The following is a 24,336-nucleotide window of genomic DNA, read 5'->3' as shown; positions in this document are numbered from 1 at the left end:
TTACCTGACTGATTTTTGATTTGTTTTGTCATACAAGATTGATGTGATGCTTTTAAGACTGTCTTTTTAATTTTTCTTTACAAAATTCGAGCAGAGAAAGTGAAAGAGTGTAAATAAATCACTATTGGGTGTAAGAAAGCAAAGTAATGATTCGTCTAAACACTTCCAGTGGAGAGAGAGAAATGTTTAAGAATCTCTACTCAAAACAAGGTTGGGGAGTTGGGCAGTTCTCAGATTTCTCGGCTTCTGTCTGCCTGCTTCTTTTCTGGCTGAAGATAACACACTGACCCTGGACAAGCCTCTCTGCTTCTTGACTCTCTGCCTTCTGCCAGGGGAGCCTGGGGTGATTCCTTCTGGCTGGGGGGAGACCCCTTGGGGAAGGCCCCTTGGGGGTAGCAAAGGGAGCTTGGTTGTGCTTTTTCTCTTGATTGTACCTATTTGTAAATGTTGTGAATAGTGTATATTTGTACGTATTCATTGCACTTCATCATAGATTGTAGTTTTGCTTGTAAATACAGCTTTCATTTGCTTCCAGACTGAGCTAGCCTGGTTATTGTTGGTGTGGGATGGGGATTTCAGCTCTCACACTGTTACAATTGGCCAGTATGTTTAAAAATGTGTACTGGCTGATAAAAAGGCAGTATGTTCATCCTGGAGAAGAGAAGGTTCCAGGGAGACCTAAGAGCAGCCTTCCAGTACCTGGAGGGGACCTACATGAAGGCTGGAGATGGACTGTTTACAGAGGCCTGCAGTGATAGGAATAGGGGCAATGGTTTGAAATTAGAGAAGAGTAGATTTAAGCTAGATGTCAGGAACAAGTGGTGGAACACTGGAACAGGTTGCCTGGGGAGGTAGTTGAGGCTCCATCCCTGGACATATTCAGGATCAGGCTGGACAAGGCTCTGAGCAACCTGATCTAGTGGAGGATGTCCCTGCTCACTGTGGGGGGGCTGGACTAGATGACTTGTGGAGGTCCCTTCCAACCCAAACCATTCTATGATTCAAGGATTCTGCTTCAGTGTTATGTGCTCCAGTTTTCTAAAATTAAAAAACAAAACAAAACAAACTGGCCAAACCATACTGTACACTGAGGAAATAAAATTTGGAGATGGAGAACAACATAAATGTATATTAGAATGGGCCAGACTTTCTTCAAGTGTGTTATTACTATATTAATTCAAAGAGGCCATAATATGCATTAAACAAAGTGGAATGCCCAGTTCTCATCAAGAAAATTAGATTTCTTCTTCACTTGGCAAAACTGCTGAAAGGCTGGCTGGTCAAAATATCCCTCTGTACCTTTGGAATTAATGTATCATGTTTGTCACTTTCTCCTTAATTGCCAGCATAATTGCTTGTTGAATCTTCTAGGTCTTGTTCTCTTTCTTGACAGATTAGTGATTTCTTCACACTGCATCAGGCCTAAACATTGCTGTGCATTTTTACTGATTCAGACTACATTCATTTTGTGAATATCTATAAATTTTCTGGAACGTTGATTATTCCCACAAAATCTTAAATAAGTCAAGTGAATGTCCCTTAAAAATAAACTGAAATTTTCTGCTTCAGCAATAACTCAAGCTGTGACTGTTTGTTGTTAAAACTCCTTGTATAATATTTACCCAGCAGACAGCAAAAATATTTTTGTGTGTGTTGATACTCACCTCCTTTTATGATTGTTGAGGGTTTTTGGGGGAGAAGAAACCCAAACCACAATTGCTGTCCATTGTCCCAAAGTGTTTGATTATCTTATCTCTCCCATTATTTGCTTGTTTTGAACATATTGCCAGAAAGAAAATCTATTTTTCTTCATCCACTTCAAAATGCACACATTTAATTTCCTGTCTTTCTGTATCATATCTTACAGAGACATTGGAAAGCAAAATTACCCCTAAAATATCTGTAGTCCTTGTTATAATCTAGTGTTTATCTCTTTATAATAGCATGTTACACCCCTACCCTTCATGAAGGTTCACTAACTGGAAGTTACTGGATGTTCAGAAGTCCAGTGAAGAAATTCATTTATAGAGAAAGATGCCTTTTTTTTTTTTTTTTTTTTGCTTTTGTTGTAGAGAGAAGTAAAGTAAGAAGTGCCATGACAGACACTGAAATAATATTAATTCTGGCCTCAACTGTAGTGTAATACCGTGAAAATTAACATGTTGACACTGTTGGGACTTTATTACAATAAATTGTAATATATGCATGACCTTTAATTGTGGTCATGCAAGAAAATTCAGAGCACTAGGAGTGAAGTCAATAAAAACAGCAAGAGCTGTTATCATGCAGTGCTATGCATGTGCTTACTCAACACTGCCTCCTGAGAAAAGGGCCAAAACAGGAAACACCTTCTAAATTTTTCTCACTATGCTGGACTGATTTTAGTTTTTATACGTTTTTTAAAAATTGCAAATATTGAGACATTATTATCACATTTTTCATTCACAAATAGTTTTAATGGTTAATAGTTATTGTTTGAGATCTTGGTAATTAATAGTCTAGTCAAAATAGTTTCAAAAGATGAATTTTTAAAGAGCCTTGCATTCTGCCTTGTATAGAATATCCACAAGGACAATTTTGTTGTCTGGTAACTGCTTTGGTAGCTATCAGCAAAAAATCCCTAATTTAATCCCTGTTGATAAAACATGCCCTGAAGGGGGCCTACAAGAAAGCTGGGAAGAGACTTTTTACAAGGGCTTGTAGTGAAAGAACCAGGGACAATAGATTGCGGCTTGAGGAGGGCAGATTTAGATTAGATGTTAGCAAGAAATTCTTTACAGTGAGGATGGTGAGATGCTGGAACAGGTTGCCGGGTGAGGCTGTGGATGCCTCCTCCCTGCAGGTGTTGAAGGCAAGGCTGGATGAGGCCTTGAGTGACCTGATCTAGTGTGAGGTGTCCCTGCCCACGGCAGGGGGGGTTGGAACTAGATGATCATTAAGGTCCCTTCCAATCCAAACCATTCTATGAATCTCTCTCTCTCAGAATTACTATCTGGTTCCTATGTTCAACTTCAAAGTAAATGTACATTTTTAAAACCAAGAGCTAAGGAATACCAAACTGAAACATTTCATCCCGAGTCAAACAAAATATGCATTGGAATCTTAACTTTGGCTCACACCTGACTGGTAATAAAAATTAATTTAATTCTCCCAGTAGATTCACCAGCTACAAAGCATCTTGGAAAGTATGCGAACACAGTGACTGTAAATCAAAATGTTTCATATACTGAACATCTGCATTTTTTAAAAAAATCTGGTAGTGTGTATTGTCAGAAAAGGTGGCTAGGAAATGTTTAATGACAAGTTTGTAAACAAGAAGGAAGTCATAATGCTGACTGAATTATAGTGAAGAAGCTCTGCTAAAACAATAGATTTTTCCACATTCGCACTAGTTCAGCTAAGAGCAAAATGTGACCTTGGTTCTGAAAGGGGGAATACAGAAGACGAGAAAGAATATGTTTTCCCACGTACAGCAGCAAAATAAATGGTTACTTCTGACTGATACCAAGTATTTATTGCTCTTATTTCTCAGTAAGCACTATTGGAGAGGTGTTAAGCACTATTAACAGCAACCTTTTCTTTTGATGTTCTGTGTAGATGATGACACGTTTTCCAACGCGTTTTGTGAAAACTCTAACAAGCTTATCGATGTACGTTTGTTCGCCCTGGCTGCTAAGGATTATTCCTTGTCCAGTCTTGGAGTGTGTACCCCATTAGAAGAAATGCTTGAAGCACTGAGAGGAGAGAATCAAGGAATGACAGGTATATTTACATTTGTACTTACACTTGTACTTTGTACTTTTTGACTGTAAGACCTGCAGAGATTTGGGGTTGGAGAGTGGTTTGGCTTCTTGCTTTGTTTTTCATTTATTCCTAGGTAGTTTGTTTATTGCCTTTGTTTAGAAAATTGATTCTCTTGCCAAAATTTGAGCAGAGGAGTCACAGCATTGAGTACTTACACATCCTTCCTGAGATTCAGTTTTAAAGGGGACGAGATAAAGAAACAGACATACCACTATTAGAGATATCTTGTTGCTTCTCTGTTTTTCGTCTCCCTAGTTCCTATTCTTGCTTTTCCTCAAAATTTCCATCCTAATATCTGGCAAATGGGTTTTCTTGTTACATCCGTTGTTTAATATTAAATATGTGCTTTGGCATTTAGCTGAATGTGGCCCAAAGATTTTATTTATTCTGTATGTTTTGGACAAATGCCAATTAGATGCCATAAAACTAAAGTAATTTCATTTTCTGTAGTTAAAGAAAATGAGTTAAAACACTCTCAAGCTGGCATCAAGTTAAATACTGGAAATCTTAGCCCTGATTATATTTTTTATATCAGATGATGAATTGGCATTTATACTTACTTAGACTACAGCAATTTTCACTGAAAATGTGCTCTTCATGGAGTCCCCAGTCTTTGTAGATTTGCCACTGTCTTTCAGAGCTCTTATTAGTTTTTAAGAAACAGACTGAGAAGTGCCTTCTAGTGTGTTTTATCTCTATAATACATTAAAACTCTGACATTTCTTAGCATAAGTGATAGCACCATTATATATATTTTGGGAACTTTTCCCATTTTCTACAGCAATTTTCCCTTTCCAATTTTGCCATTTTCAGTGGTTGGCTCTCCAGTTTTTCATTTCTTCAGAAATACTGAAATGCCATAGCTAAGATACTCTTAATGGTTTGGTGTGCATTGTTCTTTCCTTCTGCTCTTTGTTCATCTGGAGCCCTTTTTTTGTGTGTGTTTGACAACTGTATGCTGCTTGTCTTCTGGTTGCTTTTTAAATCTTAAAACCATCACATCATTTTTATTATGTTCTCATTCCCTGTGTGCTGCTAAATTTTCTGTAATTCCTTAGTTCTACCTTGTTTTACTTATACTTGTGTTTATATATGGATGCACTTTCTTAAAACTACAAGGAGGCTTTCATCTTCTCATGCAGAATTGAGCGTCAGGAATAAGGCAATTGCTGAAAATTTTGTTCTGTGTCTTGTGGGAGTGCTGTTCAGCTGGGTAACTGGGGCCTGGGATTGTGATGCAGTAATTCTAAATTGTACTTCCCAGGAAAAATAAAGCATGTTCCAAATGTATACAATGGTATTATAATTCAAAACCTTTGTGTTGAATTGGCAGTGAGTATCAGTTAAATTAACTTAATTAAAGTTCCTGTAAAGCATTTGCCATAAGCAAAATAGCAAATTATGGATTCATAACATGCAAGCTGACAAATGAAAGACTTTTAACTTTAAGATATTTTAGGTATTTTGGACTTAATTCTGTATTTCAGAAAATGCATTCACTTCTTGACGTACTAAAGCTTGCAAGTCAAGAGAAGTGCAAGTCTGAGAAAACTGGAAACTTTACGATGGTGTTGCTCATATTCTGAAAAGCATGCATCAGGATGATTTTGTTTATGTTTCAGATGTTTTTAATATATTTTCATGTTCTAAGACAAACATGCTTATGAGCCTCTTCCCACAGTTTGCATGCTTATGTAGTTCTCTCACTTCTTCACCATCTTAATGTAGGCACATTGCTGTCCTTCCCTGGAATCATTGGTAAGCGCAAACGTTTTAAGCTCATCGTGGACACAGCCACTCAGAATGGAGTTTGGAGTCTAAAGGGTTTTCTTAACTTCTTAACAAAGGTTGCTGTGGTCCTCATGCACCATCAGGTTGCTTGCAATAAACACATGGGGTGTAGAAGAGCCTGGTCCGAGGTGAAGAAGCCAGCAGGGAGAATTTCTCCTGTTCCAAGGCTTTTATCTGATACAAGAAAGTGGTAATTGCTAGAATATTGCATTAGGAATGCTCCCTGCCTTTGCAATGGCAGGTTTATGGCCAAGGTAATAGTCATGCAGTGACTGTTAACAAATCTAATTTTACATTCCATGTACTGGAAGATCACTCTGCCTCAATGTTATTTGTTTTTTTTTTTGTTTTATAAAGGTGTCTCACTTCTGCTCTTCTGTCTTATGTATTTAAATCATAGTAGTGCAGCTTCTGTACAGGTGGCGTTGTCTGGTATGGGAGTGTGCATTTCTTTTTTTAATCTGGTGTGTCTGAATGGCCACAGGTAGCTGGGCTATAGAACCTCTGCACTCTGCCATAGGAGATCTCAGGAAGATCTGCTTTGGCCCTGTGTAAAAGACAGTCCATCATCAATTTGTTAAATGGCATTATAGAATTGAAGCAGTTTTTCAAGGGCAAAACAGCTACCTGTGCTAGGGATTCACAATGGAAATAAGCAACGTTTCAGCACCAGATAAAACTAATAACGCTGAGCTTTCTATTATAGCCAAGGTACTTCTGTGAAATATTCAATCTTCGCTTTCTGTTTTTCTTTTCTTTCTTCATCACAAAAGGAGATAGATCTCCAAATTTCTGGAAGGCTTTTGAAATTAGGATTTGTTCTGCTTGCATACCCATAATAAGGAAATCTACAAGTATTTGTTTCAAGAATGTAATTTTGTGGCAGCAGAATTAATTTGCAGTTTGTTTAAAACTGGTCTACATTATTTTTTTCAAATCTGCCGTTGTCTTGGCAATATGAAACAGTCCTCAAAACCAGATTATGCCTGTTTCTTTTTCAAAATAATGTAAACCTATCAGAATTTGCAGAAAATACAGCAATAAAATTTATTAAAAAAATCTGTGATGATTTGCAAACTGTCACGTTCCCTGAGCTGAAATATAAAGAGGGTAATTGTTTTGCAAAAGGTAGGAAAAAAAGTCTAAAAAGGATTAAGCATCTGTAGTAGCTAAGGTGAAATTTACTTTTTATCTGTAGATGTAAGTAAACTATGATATTTGTGCCTGGAACTTCAGCTTTTGCAAGTTGTGTCTTCCTTGTGGATTTCTGGATTGTTGCCATGTTTGAAATACTTAATTTAGCTTAGACAGTCTCTGAAATGGTCCTTCACACGGCATTACCCCATTCAGTCCTTTGAGTTTATACTATAACAAAGAAGAGAAGTTGCAATATGTGGTAATAGTTCAAAGAGACAGCACTGCTTCACAGAACAGTCAAACAACTTTTATTTCTGTCAAGAAGTTAAATGTCTGTTTCTTCCTGTTCCCATTCTGCTTTCTTTTGATGAGCCTGTCCAGACACAAAAATGTTCAAATGTAAAGAGAGACACTTTTATTTTTTTAAATGTCTTTTTTTCTTTTACTTGAAATGCTTACAAATTAAAGTTTTTAGGACACCACGTAGATGCTCATGATTTTAAAATTAAGGAGAATCCTTAGTGAAATGGCAACCATTTGTTTCTGCTCTTTGTTGCCCTTAGTCTTTTAGTCTTTTTTTTTTCTTTTGTCAGTTCATAGACTCTATATTAGATTTTAAGTATGGTCATAACAGTTTATTATAAAAAAACAGATGTTTAAGAAATAGAGAGATCCTGTGGGTTTCAGGGAAAACAGAGAAAACACTAGATTTCTCATGAGCTCTGTTCAATTCCCCACTCTCTTTTAAAGAAGTTACACTCTTGGCTCTGTTCCCAGCATGATTTGATCAAGGAATGAACATAGGTTTTTTTGCCTAATGATCAGTTTCTGGACAGATGAATATATACTGTGCAAAAAGTAGAGAACTGGAAAGTGTATTAATCTGCCTAGTCATATAGAGAAAGTCTTGTTTTCTGGGAGCATGCTTGTCGATAAGGGTACAGTTTCTTCTACCCTCACACAGACCTAAAAATCTTTCCATTAAGTTATCCAGAGCCAAGTGACCTGTAGTGTTGGTTGCATAAGAGAAATGTGTGGGTTTCTCCTCAGTGAGCAACCTCTGAGCTACTCCTTTGGAAGATACACTGATTAGCAAGTGGATGCTTGGTACTCTCCACAAACAGTAAATGTGTGATAGAGATTGACTCCATCTCATTAACACCTTCTCCAGCAACATAGAGGTGAATAGTTTTATGCCATGCCACCCATCCATGGGGTGGGTAAATAAAGAAAATTAAGGTGCATCTTAGAATCATAGAATGGTTTGGGTTGGAAGGGAGGTACCTCTAAAGGTTGTCTAGTCCAAACCTCCTGCAGTCAAGCAGGGACGTAGTCCAATATATCACGTTGCTCAGAGCCTTGTCCAGCCTGACCTTGAATATCTCAAAGGATGTGGCCTTAACTACCTCCCTGGGAACCTGTTCCAGTGTTCCACTGTCCTCATGGAAAGGACCTGTTCCTAACATCCAGTGTAAATCTACTCTTCTCTCATTTCAAACCATTGGCCCTTGTCTTATCACTACAGGGCTTTGTAAGCAGTCCCTCTGCAGCTTTCTTGCAGGCTCCCTTCAGGTACTGAAAGGCTGCTATTTGAATGTTTTCAGTGTCACTCATAAATTTAATATGAGATATATCCCACTTGATAGTGTTGGCAAATCCAAAGAATTAACAAGCTGTCATGTGTGATTATTAATCTTCCCTGCCTTTATACTTCCTATATTTAAAGGAAGTATAAAATGTGCTAACACAAATATAAATACATTTTAGTGAACAGAAAGAAATTTTGCAATTTTACAGTAGTAGCTATTGTCTAATATGTGGTCAGTGTGTTTTTACAGTGTGTTGGATTTTACTAATTCATTTGTACTTGAGAAGTCTATTCTTATAATAATTTAAGGAGTTTTAGAATTAAAATTACTATCCTAAAAGTATAAAAATATCATGTTTTTAGGCTGATTTTTTTTTCTGATTATTCACAAATTGTTATTATTGTGGGTTGTGTTAACATGTATTTATTTTTTATTCTGATACAGGTATCAAAACTGATGAGTTTATGAATAATAAAAAATCACATGAAGTGCAGGCAATGTCAGAGCTGGTAGACAACATAGCCAGTTATTGTGGTATAAAACAGGTAAGAAAACATTTTCTTTTACTGTATGTAACTGTGTAACTTCCAAATTATTCTCCTTTTTGTGTTTGAATACATCATTTTGATATTCTGTCACTGCTGTTCTTATTTTTCCTGTAAATAACTATAGCTAAACATCAGTCCTTAGGGCCGAGCTGAAGGACAATTTTGTTTACAAATGCATTGCTCCAAAGGAGCTGCCTTTTGGTGAGTCATACTCATTTTATGACACGTGAAAAATTTTAAGAACTTACAATTAGCAGCTAAAAACTGTAATGAGCAGCTAAAAATTGTACTGCTTTTTGCTATGCACAGGTAATGCCATGTTTTTCAGTTTTAGATCGCTGGCAATTTACCATAAGCATCAGCAAGAAAGCAAAACTTCCTTCTGTTAAGGACACAGGAGTGCCATATAGAGACCAGAGCAGAAAATCTCACTCCGGCACAGGAAATTTAAATTGTTTTCTGTTGTTTAATTCTGTTCACCTTTATCTAACACGGATTGAAATATATCAGTTAGGAGTTTATTTACGGTTTTTTTAGTTTGAGGAGAGACTAGATGAAGAAAAGATTTATGTAGCAGAGTGTGCACAAACTACAGTTGAGAGAACACATATGGACATCCAGCATCATTATCACCCAGTGATTACTCTATGAATTGGTCATTTCATACATCAGATGGCACGTTCATCCTTGGAGCTCTTTCTCAAATTTGTTTGTAACTTATTTTTTTCTCCCATGTAGCTATGATTGCACAGTGCATTATATCACTGTTGCATTAAAATCTTGTAGATTTTTACTTATGGATCAATACTTGACTCTTTTTTGAGTACCATATTTCACATTTTATTAGACAAAAATACACCTATATAATTTCCTTGGTTTACATACATGTAATTTTTCTGTAAGCTTTTTCAATATTAAACTGTCAGAATCCATTCTTAGGCCTTTGCAGTGGTAAGGCTAAATTTTGGGGCATTGGGGTGAACTAAGTTGATTTAATTATTTTAATCTCTGTAATGCTAGTAACTGGCTAATGTAGGTTTAAACTGTAGATGACTAGTGGCTGTGATTCCTTTCTGCATCTGAGCTGCACTTGTTCTCTCAGCAAGCACATGTAAGTGAAGTGGAGACTAATTTTCCCCCGTCTAAGAGTCATTCACACAAGAAATTGTGGAGAGCAAAATGTATTTGTTTAAAACCAAGGATAAATAAGAAATCTACTCGGATTTTGTGCTGAACATACTTGATTTGAGCCTTTGGTTTCTTTCCTAAGTAAATACACCTGAGTGTAGTCTAAACTTAATGTATCAGATGAGGGTAAGGGAGAAAAGACCAGCTGCAGTCGGGCAGACCAAGCCTATATAACTATGATTTTTAGTATATCTTGTCCCTCCTATTGTGCCTGCCCTTTGTAATGGGAGAGTACTAGCTGGCCTGTTTTATACCTGCACCAGGGAATTTGATAAAAAGTAATGGTGTGGCCAGTCATGGGCTGAGGGTAGAGTACATGGCCATACTCACAGTGTTACAACATCACAGTACATTAAAGATTGAAAGGGACCTCCAGAGATCATTGAGGTCCAACCCCCCTGCCAGAGCAGGATCACTTAGGGTAGTCTGCACAGGAATGCATCCAGATGGAATTTGAAAGTGTTCAGAGAAGGAGACTCCACAACCTCTCTGGGCATCCTGTTCTGGTGCTATGTCGTCTTCACTGTCAAGAAGTTTCTCCTCCCGTTGAGGTGAAATCTTGCATGTTGGAGCTTGTACCTGTTGTTTCTTGTCTTATTATTGCACACCACCAAAAAGAGCCTGGCCCCCTCCACTTGACACTCATCCCTCAGATATTTATGCACATTTGTTAGATCCCCTCTCAGTCTTCTCTTCTCCAGACTAAACAGCCCCAAGTCTCTCTTCATAGGGGAGGTGCTGAAGTCCCCTAATCATCCTCAGGGCTCTCCCTTGGGTTCTCTCCAACAGGTCCCTGTCTCTCTTGAAACAGAGTCCAAAACCGGGCAGAGTGTTCTCTTCTATTTAGTGCTAGAGATTTAACTGCAGCATCCTGAGTTGCAGCAACTGCCACCCTAGGCCAAAGGGCAGACCCTAGGACTTGGATTCAGCTCTGAGTTGTTGATACCGAATGTTGATTAGGAAGTTATTTGGCTCCAGCTGAGTTTAATATTGATAATGTAAATGTCCAATACTCTTGACATAGTCAGGCCTGTAGCATCTTTGGAAACAGATCAGAACTCTGAACCCTGGCCATCTGTTTTGTGAAGAACCACTTAGGAAGGCAAAGTTTTAGGCAGTCTGCTTACAACAGGGATTACCAAGTAAACAGAGAGCTGCAATCAAGGCCAAATATTACTGGAGGGAGACAATTTGTGAGCATCTGTGATCACTTACAGTGGTGGAAGGCAGTCTCTCCAGCAGCTCTTTCAAGACCCAGCCATGGTGACAAGTGTGGGTACCCTCAACAGCCATAAAGTGGATGTGCTTTGTAAAGAATAAAAATACAGCAGCAGTAAATTTGTGAAAGCAATTTATTCCATCATTAAGATGTTTTTTTGCCTTGCTTACCTTTTGCTTCAGGCTTGTATTAGTTGTTGAAGTGTCAAAGGGTTTCACATACTGAAAAAAACAGTAGGAGAATGTAGTTTGCTTATAATGCAATGCTAAATGTTCTCTGTGTTTTCTGGAAGGTGGTGTTTCATATAGCATTTTTATTTAGATTTTAAATAGTTCCTGTGAGATTCATGAATGAAAGGAAAGGAAAATCCAAGTTCAGAGAGTAAAAAAAGTAGAGCCACCTTAATGACCTAACTTAAGTCCCAGTGTAGCTAGTTACTAATAAAATCTCAAACCAATCATTATTAAGTATCTGTCAATATGCTGCAATTTCACCCAGTGATTATGCACTTTTATCAGAGGCCTTAGAGTGTCTTTATACAAAGGATTATTTTCTGTTTATTTTCTTTTTAAATTGTAACTTTTAATGAAAAATATTATTGCAGTATATCACTGAATATGAAATGCTGACTGCTCTATATTAACTTTTTTCCATTTTGGTCACATGCTGTAACAAAATTTATTTGTGCAAAGTTACAAATCCCTAGTATATGAAAAGAGCTTTCCAGTTACATTACATTCAGTTAGAAAAAAAAAAGCCTCCTTCTCAGTTATTAAAAGGCAACTCCTTTTGTTTTGGTTACCTTTCAACTTAAAAAAATATATAGGAATTATAAAAGTTTTAGTAGAGTTTTTTCGTTATTGATTTTTTTTTCTATCCTTCTTGCAAAACAAAATATATGCAGCATTTAATTAAAAACTCCAGAGCTATGAAAGCACAACACATGTTTTACAACAGCATGTGTCCTCAGGGTGTTTCTTTTAGGCATTGCAGATCACTGACAGCTTGAAAAATGCCCTTTGTTTCACCTCCATACCCATGGTGTATAATGGGTGGTAGGGGATACTGGTCTCTTGTGATATAATGTAGTATAGTAAGTCGTAAAATGATAATAAAAGCAAAAATTTTATTACTACTGTAATCACCTTTATTTAATGATTTGGATTAAAACATTAAAGCAAAGTAACTAAAGGGTTGAGTTTTTTCAGATGTTTACTGCCCCTTTTAAGCATTGCTCTTGTTGTACAAGTGGAATTATGTTTTTATATGTTTTTGCTTAAACTCTGAAAAGAACCATAGAATCCTAGAACAGCTGAGGTGGAAGGGACCTTAGAGATCATCTACTCCAATCTCCCCACCATCAGCAGGGATGCCTCTCAACTAGACCTGGGTGCTCAAGGCCTCATCCAACCTAGCCTTAAAACACTCCCAGGGAGGAGGCATCCACAACCTCCCTCAGCAACCTTTTCCAGAGTCCCACCACTCTCCTACTGAAGAGCTTCTTCCTAAGATCCTGTCTAATCCTGCTCTCCCTCATCTTCAAACCATTTCCCCTTGTCCTGTTGCTAGACACTCTTGTGAAAAGTCTTTCTCCAAATTTCCTGTAGGATCTCTTCAGGTATGGGAAGGGAGCTGTAAGGTCCCCTCAGAGTCTTATAAGAAGCCAGTGGTGATTACACAGGATGTTAGGGGTTGGAAGGGACCTCCGGAGATCTTTGAGTCCAACCCCCCTGCCAGTGCAGGAGCATAGAATCTAGTGCAGGTTGCACAGGATTGCGTCCAGAGGAGTCTTGAAAGTCTCCAGAGTCTCCACAACCTCTCTGGGGAGCTTGTTCTAGTGCTCCATGATCCTTACAGTGAAGAAGTTTCTCCTCATGTTGAGATGGATCTTCCTGTGCTGTAGTTCCTATCCATAACTCAGACTGTTCTGTCCCAAATCATCAATCTCCAAGCTGTGCAGGAAGCAAGGATAAAATGTTTGAAATAAAAAGAGAGCAGCTTGGGCTCTGCAAGGAGACTTCTGACTGAAAACTTCAGCTGTCACTTTAAAGAGATGATAGAATCCAAACCCCCACCTTTCCACATATGCACACTCTCAAGTGCAGCTTCAGAAAGGCTTGAAACACAAATTTGTAGTGATAAAATATTTTTATTATATCACAATGTATGTTTCATTTTGACCTCACTGAGAAGAGCTGCTAAAAAGGAAGTAAAATAAGTAATCGTCCTTCTTCACATATTTACCTTTGTTACAGAGGCACAGTTGTTCATTTACTAAGGCAGTTACCATTTTTCTAGCTCAGAAGCCAAACTTGATTTTTGAGGTGCTTTGAAGGCTTGTAAAGGAAATGTGTTTAAGACTCAGAAAATTTTGAGGTTAGTTGCTGAAATAATCATCTTCAAATTAACATATTTCTGGAAGAACAATTCCATCAGTAGACACAAGAGTATTTATTTCCATATATTTCAGTGTGTTCACAGGCAAAGCTATTAACAAATGCCTGTCACAGAATCAGGGAATGGTAGGGGTTGGAAAGGACCTTTAAAGATCATCCAAGATACCACACAGAGGAGCTCAGTCCCAGTAAGGAGGCCCAGGCAGTGTCCATGGATGATATTGGAGCAGTCATCAATTCTCTTCCTAGCTAACCGGGGGGCCACCAGGCCCCCCAGCCTTTTTTGGATCCCATCACCAATCACCCAGTGTGCACCATGAGGACTCACCATTGATGAGAGGAGGATCCTCAGCCCAGATGGGCTCAGCTTGGGGCTTCTGCCTTTCCTGGGGGGATTATAAAGGGGAGTGAGTGGGGAGGGCAAAGTGGCCACACCTGGGGTGGGAGGAGACTCCAACAGAGCCCAGGTGCTCTGGGATTTGAGGGGAAAGAGGAGGAAAATGGGGTGGGTGGGGCAGGGCGGGGCAGAGCAGAAAAGGGGCAGACTGTGAAACCTGTGTTGTTGAGAAAGAACGGATATTAAAAGAATATACAAATATGAATTATTGACTTTTAGTGGTTGCTAGAGGCTTAATATGTCTACATTCAGGATGTTGCACTACTCTTGGATATTAGATAATTTTACATTCCAGACACTGGGATTTATTAGAACTTTTTCTGCTAGACTGAAGAGTCCTTTCAAACCTCATGTAATTCTTCAGAGTGCTTGTACATAAACTTAGTAGGACAGGATTTTGAACTATAATGTCAGTTATGCAATGAATCATAGAATCCTAGAATCACAGAATGCTTTAGATTGGAAGGGACCTCAAAGATCATCCAGTTCCAACACCAATGCCACAGACAAGGACACCTCCCACCAGATCAGGTCGCTCGAAACCCTCTCCAGCTTGGCCCTGAACACCTCCAGGGAGGGGGGCATCCACAACTTCCCTGTTGCAGTGTCTCACCACCCTCACCGCAAAGAACCTCCTTCCACCATCCAGTCCAAATGTTCCCCCTTTCAACTTAGATCCATTCCCCCTCGTCCTGTGGGCGCATCTCTTTCCTTTTCTCTGCCTCTATCTCCCTATGGAAAGACAGCCAGTGATGGTGCAACATGCAGAATATATGTCTGGATGGATCTGGCGTATATAACACAGGTCCTCCAGAAGACCTCTGGTCTTTTGGGATGGTAGCTGCAGTCCAAGTAGGGTACCTTATTGTGGCCTTGCAGTATCTGAAGGGGGCTACAAGAAAGCTGGAGAGGGACTTTTTAGGGTGTCAGGTAGTGATAGGACTGGGGGCAATGGATCCAAGCTAGAGGAGGCGAGGTTCAGGCTAGATGCCAGGAAGAAACTCTTCACCACAAGGGTGGAGAGACACTGGAACAGGTTGCCCAGGGAGGTGGTGGGAGCCTCATCCCTGGACATTCCCAAGGCCAGGTTGGATATGGCTCTGGGCAACCTGATCCAGCGTGAGGCTTAAATGCCATGTTTGCTGAAATGCACAGTCTTTTTCTTTAATGTATTTGGGAAAGTTTTGCTTGGAAATTGTAGCATTTTCATCGGGAGCTGCAAAAGAGTAATGTTGGTGTGAATTCTGGATTCAGCATCCATTAAATTTGTGATTTGGTGCTGGGGAAAGTTGGAATGCTTTTGAAACCAAGTTCTTCACTGTGCTCTTCCAGAAAATGCGTTCAAACATAGTACCCAACTCACTATATACCAGGCCATTGGTGTTCATTATATCATGGAAATTTCATTTTAAAGGTTCATGCTTGGCAGATAAGCTCTGGGTTGCTGATTACCTTTCCTTATGTAATCAAGCAAAGGTAAAGCAGGGATTAATTTAATGTTGTCTGTTTGTTTAGCACCAGATCATTGCCTGCTTATTTTCAGTCAAATTTTTCTTTCTTTTTAAAGCTGTTCTCCCAGTGCTAATTTAACAATTTATTACTGGTTTCTTTTTACTTGGAAACAACTAAAAACCCTTCCTCAAGCAGCAGTTTGGCTGTACAGCCGCTGGAGGTCACCCACAGGAGTTAGAAGTAATTCACTGGCTGACTTTTGCCCACGTGCTGCCTTTCACAGAAATAATTACTAACCATGTGGAAATATGCAGAGTCTGCAGAGTAGAAGTATCTGCTGCATAAAATAGCGGGTACAATTATTAACTGAGCATTTTGTTTCTTTCACTTTTAGATAATCTAGGAGAATACTGGTGATAAATGTGGCAAATGATGTTTTAAAAGTGTCTGCTTAGATTATATCAATTGTTTCATTAAATCTGCTCCTCTACTGATTTAATTCAAGAAATTAGATGATTTCAACATACCTATATATCAAATATGCAGCAAGATCACATGCTGAGTGCAGATGAGAAAGCCACATGCAGCCTAGCTAAATTTTTTTTCATGTAATAGTGTGGATTCTCCACTGTTTTACATAGTCTTCAGTGACATTGGTTCACATTTTACTTTCTAATTGCATGGCTGTATAAATCTTTTAACTTAGAATAAGGAATAAATATTTCTTTTTCCTCTGTAGTATTGCTGTAATGAGTAGTCTTACCTGGTAAAAAACAATGCAGTTGAGATTAATATACGTCCACTTAATATATGCTGCTAATTTGATTTACAAGTGTCATCATAAGATTTCTTATGAACGTGTAACAGGCCAAAACCAAGACATAGATGTTCTTGAATCAAACAAGGCAAATTGCCTAATATCTTGGCTAGTGTAAATACTGTCTGAAGACAATATCCATTGGTAGCAAAGAAACCTGGTAGCTTACCTTATAGAATGGGGCATGTCCAAACATGGCCAGGGGCACACACAGTTCACAGGTGTGTTACAAGGTTCATTGCACATGCTACACGTTTACCTGGACCATCTGGACCCCAGGAAATGTCCAGGTGTGCAAATTCACAGGTGCTTAGCCCATTGTCTGGGTTAGGGCATGTTTTGGGGTTTGCCCCTTCAGGACATGTACTCAAAGGGGTAACTCAGGTTACCCCTTGCTTCTGCTGCTACTCTGTATAGTGTTTTCCTTCCTATGTTACATCAGTCATTGAACTAGCACATGCTATGAACTGAGAGATAAACTAAACTGTGAGCTAGTTATCCCTTCTATTCACTTTTTCCTCCAGAGCAGGCATATGTGACATATGTTTTATTACAAAAGCTTTCTCATGTTGATCAGAGCTGTAGGAATCATTTTCTCAACATGGGAAAGCAATATAAATAAGCATTCTGACATAAAAGGGGTTATCAATAGCATGTGTCTTTAGGTTCCATCTGAAGTGGTTATCTTAGGCATTCAATCTGAAGATGCTTATTTCTGTACGTCTAGTGGTAGTAAACTCAGTGAGATAGCTGTCTAAAGCTCAATATTGTGAATGCTTTCATTGCTAACTCTATATCCTGACCAAGTTTAGTAAGGGTAGGTGGCGTTGTGATGGTTTGTGGTTATTTTCTTTAGCAGAAGGAAGTTCTGTGTCAAAAAGTATACTGAAAGTCTTTCCCAGAAACTCAGGGAACATAAGTCGCATGAGCATTACAGTGTCAGTTAGGACTTAATTCTGTGTTTTAAAGTCAGAAGGTGAACCAACAAAGCAAAAGAGCTAACTGTATTAGAAGGGATAATACTGATAAGGTAGCTGTTAAATCCGTGCTTAAAAATTCTGAGAATTATTTTGCATTTGACTGAAGTGTGTCTTGCTCATTAACACAGCAAATTTTCTTCTCTTTTTTTCCCCTGTTATCTAGGTGATTGATATAGGTTCTGGAAAAGGCTATCTGAGTTCATTTTTGTCCATGCAGTATAACTTACAAGTTTATGGAATTGACTCTTCAAACATCAACACTAATGGTGCTCATGAAAGGAACAGAAAATTGAAGAAACACTGGAAAGCATATCAGAGACGAGGAAGAGCAAACCTCAAAAGCCAGAGCTTGGAAAAGGCAAATGACAGGCCAGTAGAAAGTGAAATTAAATGTAAAGCAACCAAGGAAAAGCCCTTAAATAGTCTTCAAAGTCAGGACCAAGAGACTATCCAAGATTTAGTGCCTTCTTGTGGTTTCACAGAAACAGTTACATCTGAAACCAACAAACGAACTGAAGCTGATTTAGCGGCTCAGACACAATCTGATGAGAGCAAACTTTCTGAAGAGGTTCTTGCTATTCTGAATGTTCTACCTGCTGATGCTGTAGAACTTTTTTCTTCATCTCAGTGTAATTGTGAGGAACTCTGCGAAGAGGAGAAGGTACAAAGAAAAATGGAATCTCTCAAGGCTAAAGCGGGCAGGTCAGGTGAATCAAACCTGTATCTCCCTCTGACCTCATGCATCACTGCAGAAACAGAGCTCAATGACATCATAATGGATCTGGAGGTTGTTTCACTAATATTTGAAGTCCATTGTCCTTATATTGCCATTGTCATATGTAGATAACTTTTGCTGAGTGTATGTAGAGTGCTGTCAGTGGTGTCAGTGAATATTCTGGCCAACACTGATTTTTTCAGCTGGTTAGCAGAAGTATGTCTAGCAACTCAGATTGTTTTCATCTTTTAATATATTCTTTGGGGATTGGCCCCTCAGTTCAAGAGGGACTTCAGGGAACTGCTTGAAAGAGTCAAGCTCAGAGCCACAAAAATGAGTAAAGGAGTGGAAGATCTTCCTTGAAAGGAGAGACTGAGGGCACTGGGGTTCTTTAGCTTGGAGAGGAGGAGACTGAGGGGTGACCTCATTCATGTTGATAAAGATGTAAAGGGTGAGTGCCAAGAGGATGGAGTCAGGCTCTGCTCAGTGATGCCCAATGACACGACAAGGGGCAATGGGTGGAAGCTGAGGCACAGGAAGTTCCATGGAAACATGAGGAAACATTTTTTCACTGTAAGGGTGCTAGAACACTGGAACGGCTGCCCAGGGGGGTTGTGGAGTCTTCCTCTCTGGAGATATTCAAGACCTGCCTGGATGTGTTCCTGCGTGATCTGGTCTAGGTGATCCTGCTCTGGCAGGGGGGTTGGACTGGATATCTTTCAAGAACCCTTCCAGCATCTAACATTATTCTGTAGTTATTTTGAATATGCAACCAGGTATTTTACAACTGTGGTTGTAGATAACAGATAATTATAATGAAAAGTATTGTATTTAGCAGGTTGATGGGTATATTAAGCACTGGAATTTTTTTTTTTATTTTTTTTTAAGTTTTATATTTTTGTAATTTCAGTTAAATTTAGAAGGCATAGGACAATCTATTGCGTGCAGTAGCCCACATAAAGAGTTTGTAAAGAGCCCTATTTGCAAATCATTTTTATATTTTGGTTTTTCAGAGTTAATTTAAATTTGATTAGTAATTTACTAGCTGGTGGAAATTGTGTCTACACGGATAAGCCCAAGCTCAACTGTCCAATGGCAGTGGACACAAGTCCAGAAGCTGTATGGCTGATCAGTTCCTATGCCTGAGCTAACGTGGGTTATTTGGGTAGATACATTCTGTCTTTTATAGAAAGGTGAAAGCTTGTCTCTGTTCAGTACTGACTAAGCCAATATATTCAAGGGTGTAATTAATCTCTGATTCAAGACCACAGGTTTGTGCTGATGACCCTATAACTTGAGCTAGTAAATACTACTTGAGTATCTGAGAATGTGAGGAGCAAGCTCATGCCTGTCTGCAAAAAGACTCTTAGCAGCAGGGTTTTGTTGATGAAGCATATGCCTCTACGTTTGCACAGTTGGGTTTTATATCCTCTTGGCACGTAATTTGAGTGATGTAAAAGGTAGAAGGAATCCTATATCACTGCCTTTCTTTATAAAAGAAAATAAAAATTCCTGTCAGCAAAGGTAAAAACTTCATTGTGTTAAAAAATAGTCATATCTAAACTGCATATTAGGTGTGATGAATGTGTGTAATTAAAAACTTGAAAATGTTCAATCAGTTACAGGTGTTAAAGGTATTTTGACAATTTTTTTGTGAAAAACAAAATACATCATTTTGCGAATATATGCAGTTTTTTTGTCGTTGTAACCATAAATTGATGTTTTTAATCAAATTTTCCTAAGCTGAGGACAAATGGGGAATTAGCATTTGCTGATTTATACTGTAAATCCTGAAATTAATCTGCTGATGAAAGATAGATACAGACTCTGAAGGGATCTTATAGCTGCCTTCCAATACCCGAAGGGATCCTACAGGAAGGTGGAGAGGGACTTTTCATAAGGGAGTCTGGCAATAGGTCAAGGGGGAATGATTTTAAGATGAGAAAGGGTAGGTTTAGACCAGATCTTAGGAAGAAGTTCTTCAGTATGAGAGTGGTGACACTCTGGAATAGGTTGCTGAGGGAGGTTGTGGATGCCTCCTCCCTGGGAGGGACAAGTCTAGTTGTGAGGCATCCCTGCTCATGGCAGGGTGGTTGCAGTAGATGATCTCTAAGATGCCTTCCAGCCTATGTCATTCTATGATTCTATGAATGCTTGTTTATGTATAGTCCAGGACTAATACTGAGATAACAAATTTTGCTATACTTAAGCCAATGATCCAGCAAGTACTGTCAGTTATACCAAAGCTACCTTGCTGATGTCACTGGAGGTCCAAAAGTGTATCTGACACAGACAGACTGCCCTTGTATTGCCCAGAAATTCTGAGCATTGTAATGTGTTTCCTCTCTTTTGCTTGTGGAAGCCATCTTCCACTGCTTTGACCTGAAAGAATCTCTCTAATTTTTCCTGTGCTGGGTTTTAAATGTTGTCCTTGCAAGTGCACATCTTCCCTTAGCTCCCAAACTTTAGTCCTCTTCCACAATTTCTGTAATTGCATGTGGAAAAAAACTTTGTGGAATGGTGAGCTAAAGCTGACTGATAGGAAAAAGTCTTTAAAAACTAAACTGGACTGAAACTGTGCTTTTGCCACCTAAAAATTTTGTATCCTAAGACAAGGAGAGGACAAGAGCAGACAAACAGTACAAAGTGGAAGGATGAGAAGGAGGACAGAAAGATATGAAAAAAAAGAACAACTGAAAAAACGAGAGGAAAAGTGGAGGTTTTACTGTTTCATACATACATGTGTTATATAATGCAGATAGGTGAGAAAATATATAGCAGCAAAAATAGATGCATGCATGAATTCAGAATGTTTATAGAAAGGTTTCCTAGTTGAATGTCACTGGCATCACAGAATTACAGAATGTTAGGGGCTGGAAAGAACCTCGAAAGATCATCCAATCCAAGCCCCCTGCCAGAGCAGGATCACCTAGGGCAGGCCTCACAGGAATGCATCCAGTCAGGTCTTGTAAGTCTACAGAGAAGGAGACTCCACAACCTCTCTGGGTAACCTGTTCCAGTGCTCCATCACTCTCATCATAAAGAAGTGTCTCCTCATGTAGAGGTGGAGCTTCCTTTGTTCTAGCTTGTACCCATTGGTCCTTGTCCTATCAACTGGGTGCCACTGAAAAGAAGCTGGCACCTTCATCTAGACACTAACCCCTCAGATAGTTATAGACCTTGATAAGATCTCCTCTCAGCCTTCACTTCTAAAGACAAAGCAACCCCAGGTCTCTCAGTTCCTTAGCACTGAAGTGCTTTTCTTGTGTACTGAAATATTTTACACCAGAACAGTAGGAGTCCTTATGAAGTTGTGTGTTGAAAACTTGCAGCTCTACCACTATTTGCATCATGTTTGGGTCCCAAGAGTTTGTCGTTGTTATTTTTTCTCTTGCAGGTGAAGAGGGTTGAAGTTGAAGAGCTTTATTGTTGCTTTTCTTCTTTTTTCTTTTTTTCTTTAGGACTGTATGATGGTGGGGCTACATACATGTGGTGATCTTGCTGCAAATACCCTACGAATTTTCACTGCCAAGCCTGAAATCAAAGCAGTGTGCAGCGTAGGCTGCTGCTACCATCTGTTGTCAGAACAGTTTGAAAACCAAGAAGGTAATTCTTCTGAGCTTAACTTGTGGCTGACAGTTTGCATGGTGAAAGTAATACATTTTTTAATTAATAACCTCCTTGTGTTTGTTCCTTTCCAGTGGCTTCTTTAGTACTGGTTTTAATTACTTTAGTTGGTCATTCATTCCTGGATGCTCTGTAGTCTGTCTGGTTTGCTAGTGTTCCTAAGATTCTTACTGAAATTAGGGACATTAATGCAGAGTGGGATTTGTGTGATTATGAATACAGCTGGTTTTATTCTGTTACTTCATTTGTAAAACGTGGAAGCTTTTTTAGTCCAACATGCTTTCATCTTTTTGAATTATTTTTGTACCAGGTTTTGCCCTTAGCTGCCTGCATGCAACATCCATTTATGTCGAGTTGTACATATGCAATGATGAGTGGAATTAACTCCCCATAATGTTACTACACAAAAAAAAAAAAAAAAATCACTCATCTGAGTGCAATGCTTTGGGGCATTAGCAGTTTAGAATCTTATGGAACAGTACATATATGTACCTTAAGGAACAGTACATATATGACAGTTTGCCTTGGGCAGACAACCTGAAAATTGTTTTGGGATTCACACTGTAGGCAAATTTTCCTTCAAAGGTGATTTTTTTTCCAATTTTTGATACAGGGTTGATGTATTCATTTGAAAGCTAACTTCTGCACAATGAAAAGCATTAATTATCTGGGTTTCCTGAGCCAAGTGGTACATAGCTGAGCTGTCTAACTGTCCACCGGCCGAAGTCCTAGAACCTGATCGTCACATCAACCAAATTTCAGGGAAGGGTGGATTTGACAAAGATTTTTTTCAGCTCTTTCAGGGAACTTCATGGACAGAAAGGCAGCTGAAATCCTGCTGCTGCTCTTTTAACAGCTGGCTACTGAGGCAGCTAAGGCACAGCCCCAGACCACCCATGACACATGGTAGCTTTTGCTTGCTTTAGAGGCCTTTCCATGTTGTTTTTATCTTGCGCTGCAATAATTTTAAGAGTTTTTGCAATGGATCAGTTTTAGTTATTTCAATACTTCAGATCAAACAAAGAAGAAGTCAACATTTCTAAGCTATAGAAATGCGATTAGTAAAGACATGCAATTAATGTTACATCAGAGAATTTAAAAGATGAACTTTTCAGGCACTTGTCACTAAGTTTGTGTGTCTGTAACATTTGCTTGTTTCTTATTATTGCAAAGAGGACTCAAGTCCTCTTCTAGCTGTTGGATTACATTTTCTAGACCAGCACATGAGGCTTTACTAAATTATTGTTACTCAGACACCACCAAAAGTTCAAGTGTAATAACTTAATCTAAGTTCAAACAAATGTGTGCATGCAGAGTGGTAAGAGATTACTGCAGTTTCATAGCAGTATGGAAATGAAGAGAATTTGCATGTTGGAATTTCTCGTTGTTTGGTTTTTCTCAGCTGGGAGGATAAAAATTATTCTCAAAGAAGAACATCTAGGTAAAAATAAAAGAATTTACAGTATGTTTTGGGAGGAAAGAACACATAAGTAGTTCCAGTGATGCTCAAAAAAATGGATTTTTTTTTTTGTTTTTTTACTATGAGTGTACATCTTCTAAAATTTATAATACTGCTATATTCCCCTGGAAAAGTCATCTATGGCTTGTCATCTATATATATATGACTTGTTCATAAATGCACAGAAAAGGGGTAGAAGCACAAGAATCTACAATATCTGAAGAGATAAAATTTCTTCAAAGGGATAAAAGGGAAGGACTTATGACTCTAGCTTGTGTCTGTACTTCCTATGCATGGATTTCAAACTGACAAAGCATTCTATAGGGTGCTGGAGGACTCGGTAACTAATCACATGGTGTGAATCTATCAATTTACTTGTGCAAGAAGTAAACTAATTCCTCTTGCAGCTGTCTGAGGTAAGTGGATTTTGGTACTGCTCCCAAAATGGACCAAATCATAGAACTGTGATAAAATAATCTCACTTGGAAATAGCTTCCTGAGGTCATCTGGTGGTGCAGACCACTGCACAAAGCAGAGCCAACTAAGATTAGGCTGTTCAGCACCTTGACCAGTCATGTTTTGATTCAGCAACCAATTCCAGTGTTTGCCCTCACCATAAAGTTTTATTCATTATATCTTTTCAGAATTTGCAGCTGTTATGCATTATCTATTCCCTTTTTATCCAGTAAGAGTTGGGCTTAATCTTTTTAGTTCTTTTTTCTTTACGAAGTCAAAGACAGCAGTTAGATCTCTCCTTGACCTTCTCTGCAGCCCTGTAGTCCACTTGCCATCACTGAACTCATCCCAGTAAGTCAGTGTGGTAGGCTGGTGAGCCCAAAGAACCACTCTAGATACTTTCACTCTCACAGGTGCTAAAACAGGGGAGTAATCACATCCCTTAGACTGCAGGCTGAACTGCTAAACTTCAGAGTCCTGTGAATTTTCTATCCACCTTACAGTCCACCTGCCTGAGTCATATCTTTGTTTGTAAAGATACTATGGAAATCTTGCTGAAGGTCTTGCTAAAGTAAGTGTAAACTATGGCTATGCACTCCCCTTCTTCTCAGACCCAGTCACTGCATCACACAAAGCAATGAAGTTGGTCAGCCTCTGGTAAATTCCTGCTAGCTGTTCTCTAGGAAGAAGAAGATACATGCTGAGCAGAGGAGTTCTAGAGCCATCCTGGAAGCTGTGAAGAGTACAGCAAACCTTTTGCA

The 24,336-nt window shown here is 38.8% G+C and overlaps 1 protein-coding gene across 1 annotated transcript in view; it reads left to right on the top strand.

Annotated features, from left to right (window-relative positions):
• Positions 1–24,336, top strand: part of METTL25 (methyltransferase like 25) — a 67,106-nt gene that overhangs the window by 5,376 nt on the left and 37,394 nt on the right. Inside the window, exons 2-5 of the mRNA XM_054399990.1 lie at positions 3,598–3,762; positions 8,766–8,866; positions 17,482–18,105; positions 21,495–21,639. Of these exons, the coding sequence (XP_054255965.1) occupies positions 3,598–3,762; positions 8,766–8,866; positions 17,482–18,105; positions 21,495–21,639 (1,035 nt within the window). The remainder of the gene's footprint in view (positions 1–3,597; positions 3,763–8,765; positions 8,867–17,481; positions 18,106–21,494; positions 21,640–24,336) is intronic.

The sequence above is a fragment of the Indicator indicator genome, chromosome 3, assembly GCF_027791375.1.
Source record: "Indicator indicator isolate 239-I01 chromosome 3, UM_Iind_1.1, whole genome shotgun sequence".
NCBI classification, from domain to species: Eukaryota; Metazoa; Chordata; class Aves; order Piciformes; family Indicatoridae; genus Indicator; species Indicator indicator.
This window is presented reverse-complemented; position numbering and strand designations above follow the sequence as displayed.